This window comes from Ruditapes philippinarum, unplaced genomic scaffold, assembly GCF_026571515.1.
Source record: "Ruditapes philippinarum isolate M1 unplaced genomic scaffold, ASM2657151v2 ctg3394_1_1_1_1, whole genome shotgun sequence".
NCBI lineage: Eukaryota > Metazoa > Mollusca > Bivalvia > Venerida > Veneridae > Ruditapes > Ruditapes philippinarum.
The window spans coordinates 28,079-34,773 of record NW_026861838.1 but is presented as its reverse complement, the minus strand read 5'-3'; the positions used below and the strand labels follow the sequence as shown (position 1 = coordinate 34,773).

At 33.0% G+C, this 6,695-nt stretch overlaps 1 protein-coding gene across 1 annotated transcript; it reads left to right on the top strand.

Moving 5' to 3' along the window:
- Positions 1-443: 443 nt before the first annotated feature.
- LOC132716988 (long-chain fatty acid transport protein 2-like) lies at positions 444-6,244 on the top strand. Its single transcript, XM_060700339.1, has 8 exons — positions 444-627; positions 1,062-1,304; positions 2,475-2,592; positions 2,906-3,016; positions 3,973-4,188; positions 5,251-5,409; positions 5,702-5,826; positions 6,170-6,244. Exons 2-8 carry the CDS (start codon positions 1,062-1,064, stop codon positions 6,242-6,244), a joined length of 1,047 nt encoding a protein of 348 aa, XP_060556322.1. The 5' UTR covers positions 444-627.
- The last annotated feature ends 451 nt before the right edge of the window (positions 6,245-6,695 follow it).

The window sequence follows — 6,695 nt, the reverse complement described above, 5'->3', positions numbered from 1 at the left end:
GGCTTTTGGACCTCAGTGCATGGAGTTCCTTAAAATTTAATATATTGTCTTGAAGATTTGACGTTGTCGCTGTATTCTACAGAGGGTCGCTCTATCGGGATTGCACTGTAACTATATTTTAATACCCTTAGCTATCACATTTCACGTCCTTAGACAATAAACTGAATTATTAATATCTCAATTACGACCACACGTAGGCAGATACTTCAATTATTTATACAATATTATAAAAGTGAATTCAAGATTTTATTTGGTGATGATATTAAATCTCTAAAACGCAATAGATATAATGTATACCTCACATTTATTTTGATATGTTATTTACATATAAACAGCTAACAGCATTGGCGGTACAGGAAAAAGTAAATACAGTGTTGAATTATTGATGTATACACCACGTTACGCTACGCCAATGTATTACTAAGTAGAGCGAAAAATATGTTTATAAACACTGACTGCTTTTTAATACCGACCGCTTTTTTACTCGGGTTTAATCGATTTACGGAAAAGATAATACATATTTACTACGTGGTTGTAACATTGTAGTGTTTTGTACATGTATATATAAATGAATACATGTATAATTTATATATGTCAAACATTGGATAATACGTTTTTAAATGCATCGTAAGTATGCATTTTTTACATATACTACAGTTTCAAATTAACATATCTTCCTGACTAAAGCGAATGACTTATTCTCTTATCTTTTGTATCCATATATGGATTTTAAAGGACAGTGACAGAACTGCGACACCTAGCAATATTGATGTTCTACTAACTATTCCTATGCATGCAATATTTGACATACATGTATGCAAGTTATAGATTGTGATAGTGAAGAAGGTCACAGAAAATTTGCCGCCAGTCTACTGTACCACATTGTAACTCTACTCTGTAAAGCTGATTGACATTTGTTGTTGTTTTTGTTTATGTTGTGTTTCTCGTCATTGCATTTTCATGTATAACATTAAAAGCCTATATAATTCGTGTACTGCGTTAACATGATGTTTTAACGTTAAATCCGTGTTTTCTTTACTTATTTTAATTTGTTTTTACAGATGTGGATTGAGGTGCTATGTTCGATCCCAGCTTTGCTGGCTGCAGGCTACCTAGGAATCAAGCTGTGCTGTCCGTGGCTACTCCTGGACATCAGTTATGTAATAAAAGTGGTTCCAAAAGTTGCGAGGTTAAGGAAACTTATAGCAAACAAGCATTTCATGATAGAGCATTTTGAAGACACAGTGAAAAGCAGCCCAGACCGTGCCTTCTTGGTTTATGAAGACCAACGCTTTACATATAAGGTAAGCAAGAAGTTTCTTGTTAAAAAAATATGTAAAGGCGTAAACAATGGCTAAACGTTTTACGCCACCGTGGGTGGTTTTGTTATTTCGACTTTTCCCTGTCGTATTTTCGTTATTTCGAGTTGTATGTGTGTGGCGATGGCCCTAACGGGACACCGTAGGTATCTGTTTACTTGGGTACTTTATACGAAAGGTTACTGACCTATTGTGCTTCAAAAAGTTTGTTTATCGTCTTAAATCATGGCTATGTTAAGGTCATGAATAAAATGGTTTAAAGTTCATGCTGTGTAACTCGAAACTTACAGATAAAATCATGAAGGCAAAACGAGAAGCTATTTGTGTTATAAGGTTGTTTGTGATTACAAACAAACAGTTAATAATTAACAAAACAGAAAATTTGAAACTTGAAAGGACGCGCCAAACGGCGTAACTGAACATGTTGCAGACTCAGTTTGAACGAGCTTGTAGTTATATACGAGCTATCTTCCACGCCATCTCCTCCTAAGCACCGCCTTAGGCAGAATTCAACATTTTTAAACACGTGAATATGGTAATATTTTGAATTGAAAAATATACCCGAATTTTTTTTTTTTACGGCGATGGAAATAGAACATTCTATGCCGCCCTTCTGGTATTTCACTAAAAGCGACGTATGTTTCTCGTAAAATAATAAAAGAATGTAATTCATTGGCGGTATTAAATAAAATTAAACTTTAAGACGGGATCAGAAGTTATGAAGCCTGTGTAATAAGACAGCTTTCAAAATTTAACCAAAGCACTTTAAATGTTTGTTGCGGCAAGCCTGGAGAATTTTATGCAAATATTTAAGTAAGAAATCAAGCACCATATCCTATGAAATATAACGCGGTATTCAAGAAGAGGTGGAACCAACTAACTTGAAAAGGTTTAAACTAAATTGAATTTAACCAATTGAACAAAACACAATAATAATGTCGTGTTGATTGGTCTTTTATGGTCGGTAGCAGCACAAGGGCCGGTTTGTCCCTGTGCTGTTATCGGTAATATATCCCTGGCTGAAAGTGCATGGCGAGATTTAAGAATTCATCTGTGTGTCGATGAGGTATATGAATACATATAAAATGACTACTAGAGTGTATTTGACAAATATGAAACACACATTGAATATGAAAAAATTGTTTTCAATTTCAGGAGGCCAACACGCTTGCTTCAAAGGTTGCAAGGACAATGTTGTCTTTAGGGCTAAAGATGGGCGATACTATATCTTTAGTACAATATAACACACCCGAATTTATTTGGATGTATTTAGGTATATATAAATGCCGTTGTCAGATTTATTCGTCAAATATGAATTATTATACATAAAAAATAACACTATAACATTAAATATTTATCGCAATCGAAAATTAAACAAGTGAGAACATCATTCGTTTAAAATATAATAACAATTTTAAATTAAATTTATCATTTACAAAAAAATGTATAACAATATCAGATAAAAAAAACTATATTTTAAAAACAAAGATAAATAGTTTTAAAACTTTATTCAGTGTAGAAATCTACCAACAATTTAGACATGGAATAATTTTATTCTTATTCACTTATTCTTTTACCATTTTCAGGCTGTATGAAGATTGGTGTAAGAATATCACTTATCAACACCAATTTGCACGGGAAAGCGCTTCTACATTGTCTAAATGTATCCGAAACCAACATCATTGTGACCGGAAGTGGTAACTATATTTCCATCATCAATATAATGCGATATCGATAAATAATAGTTTTTAATTATAACATATAAAATTCTGCCGATTACAGCGACATTATGTACGTAAAAGTCAAAGTGAGTTTACATTTTGCAATAAATCCTTTCAAATTTATAATATACTGTGCTTGAACGATGAATGACTCGCGTGGCCCAAAAGCATTCTTGTAATTATCTATCTGAATTGACCTGTAAGGTTCAATTCATAAAAAGAGTGGGGAAGTCTTTTTATATTTTCAGCAGATATAGATCTTATCGTCAATGTCAATTATAATAGTCATTCTTTTGAAAAATAAAGTCAATTCAGCTCCAACTGACAATATAAAAAAAAGTATAATATCACTATGGAAAATAAGCTACCCTTTGATTACATCCATTATTGAGTTAAAATTAGTTTACACGTGATGTACATTTATATAAAATATTGTAGAACACTTTAATTTCGCGGTTTCCAAACCTTCCCGTTTGTTGTGCAAAATGTAGATTTTTTTTGCATATTCATGAATTCACGTCATCATCATATTCAAAATTAAAAGTGTTTGCAGAAAAAGGAAAATAAAATATCCGCCATTGCGGGATAACATAATTATATATGTTTAATTTACGATAACTATGAATTCACAAAGAAATTTTTCGCAAATATGAGCGAGAATTAACTATACGCAAATAAAACCAGTTCTACAGTATGGGTCGATACCAGCTTAATGTAGCCTTAATATAAGGACCATTACAGGGAATCCTGTGTCAAGCAGCCCTCTGTAGACCAGTAACCTCTTCACAACGATTTGTATCAATTATTTTTATCAAAAATATTTAAACTCTCTATAGCAATACATCTCAGTAAACAACAATAACATTTATCTCCTCAAGGGCATCGCTAAACAGAGGTTTTACTGTAACACAAAATGTAAATGTAAATTTCAGACACTGAGCTGATATCTGCCGTTGACGAGGTCCTTTGCGATCTTCCGGACGCTGTTGTGTACGTGATCGGTTGCCCAAGTAACCAACTGCCCTCTAGATTTGTTTCCCTTCAGGGAAAAATTGATGCAGCAGATTCGGATGATATTGATCCCGCTTTGAGGTCAGGACACAGTGCATCGGACCCGGTCGTATACATCTTTACTTCAGGGACTACTGGTAAAGTTCTCAAAGTTACAAACACTTTCTATATTATTTTTATAACAAATGTCAGTATCTGTAAACATACTCACTTTAGTAGTGATGCAAATGGTGCTATAGTAATGATAGTGATGATGTCGACGACGATGATGATGATGATGGCTACGACGACATTGATGATGATGATGATGATAATGATGTTGATGATGACGTCGACGACGACGATGATGATGATAATGGTTGTGATGATGACGACGACTGCGACTACGACGATGATGATGATGACGATGATGATGATAATAATGATGATGATGATGACGACGACGAAGACAATGATAATGGTGGTGATGATGATTATGATGATGACGATCATGACGACGACGAAGACGACGACGATGATGATGATGATGACGAAAGAGACGATGATAATGGTGGTGATGATGATTATGATGATGATGACGACCGACGACACCGACGACGACGACGATAATTGATTCTCATCATCAACATCATAAAAAATTGAAAAGATAAAATAATAATAATGACTATAAAAAGTGATAAGCGATTATAGTAACATAATTTGTAGAAAATATGATATAATATAATTATGGTAATAAGTTCATAAAAGTTATAATAGTAACTTTGAAAGTATTGAGTCAAAATTAAAAGACATTCCTTTACAGTTGAAGATAAAATCTTTTCAGCATTTTTCATTTCAAAAGTGTTTCGCTGTTTACTGCCGTCTATTCAACTAACTACATGTAATAACCAGTTTTCAACAGTTTAGCATTTTAGGAAAGATATTAATAAATTTTAATCGTATAGCGTGACCACATGCTCTAATGAATATTTTAACGCTAAGGGGAGTTCACCGTGTAATAACTGTTTGAACAGTTTTACATGGATAACTCCCCTTAGTTTTACACTGTCAGTTATAGAAGCTAAGGGGAATTCACTATGTAGTAACTGTTTTAACAATGGATTACTTCCCTTTGTTTTACCTTTTGCAGTGTTTTAATTGTCTAAATTTAGCCTATTGTTAAACTGTTATGATAAATTCATTATAATGCATCATTTCAGGTTTACCAAAGGCAGCTACCGTCACAAACCAGAGAATGATGTCATCATCTGTTATAAGCGGCATTTTTGGAATAGCTGCAGACGACATAATTTTTGTTACCCTACCTCTATATCATTCCAATGCCCTGATCGTCGGTGTCTGCTGTGCTATTTGTCAAGGTAAATAAATAAAACGTTAAAAAATTATACGTAAAAAATGTTCCAACTGGACCGTAAAAAGTATGGTATTAATACATATAATAATAATAATAATAATAATAATAATAATAATAATAATAATAATAATAATAATAATGATAATGATAATTATGATGATGATGATGATGATGATGATGATGATGATGATGATTATGAAGATGATGATGATAACGAACGCTGGCAGTAGAAAACGTCCCTTAACGCCTTTTAACAAATGACGTCAAATGACGTATATGAAATACCCTTGTTTCAGGATCAACAGTAGCTTTGGTGAAGAAGTTCTCGCGGACTAATTTCTGGAAGGATGTACGGCGGCATAAAGCGACAGTTTTCACATACATTGGAGAAATGTGTCGATTTCTTCTTACTAACGACAAAGTAAGGAAAGTACGGTTGATTTAATTGTAAAAGTGGCTTTCCATAATAATTAAAGGTATGCACCTCTAACAAAGATTCTTTTCCGGATCTTCTATTTTTAGAAATGAACGTCACGCTATTTTGAAGAAAACGGAACGGCGATATGATGCACTGTACAAAGATAAAATTACTGACATACTAAGTTTGAAACAAAATAAAATTGTTGTTGTTGTTGTTGTTTTTTTTTTTTCAAGAGAAAATAAAAAGCTGAAAGCCGCTTTAAATGGTATAATCCGCTCTAATGTAATACCAGAATAATGTGTTGATAGATTTTAAGCATGAACTTACAAAACTTACTTTTCAGTCGGACCAAGATAAGAATCATTGTGTGCGCATGGCTAAAAGGAAAATTTTAAAAAAACAAAAACATCTTGTGTGATTAAAGGACAGCATTTTTCCTTTTACCAAAAAATAATGGAAATTTTTACCCCGGGTCAAAAGGGAAAAAAAATGTGGCGGGTTTGTGAATTTTGTTCCATTTACCCATTTTCCTCTCCCTCCCTTTTGTTAAAAACCAAAATGTTTTTTTTCTGGTTTTCCCCAGCGTATAAATAATTGAGCGGAAATTTCCATAACAGTTAAAAGTAAAAATTAAAAGGTTAGCCTTTTGTTAATTAAAAAAAAAGGGGTTTTAAAAAGAAAATGTCTCCATTTTACTTTGTAGAAAAAATTTTCGGGTTGGTTCCGGTCGTTTTCCCTTTAGGAAAGTTTCAAGGCAAAATAATTAGGGCCCACTTTGCCACATTTTAAAATTTTAAAAATTTTTCCCCTGACATTTAAAATTAACCTTTTCAGGTATTATTTTTAAAGGTTTTCCCTAAGGGGGAATT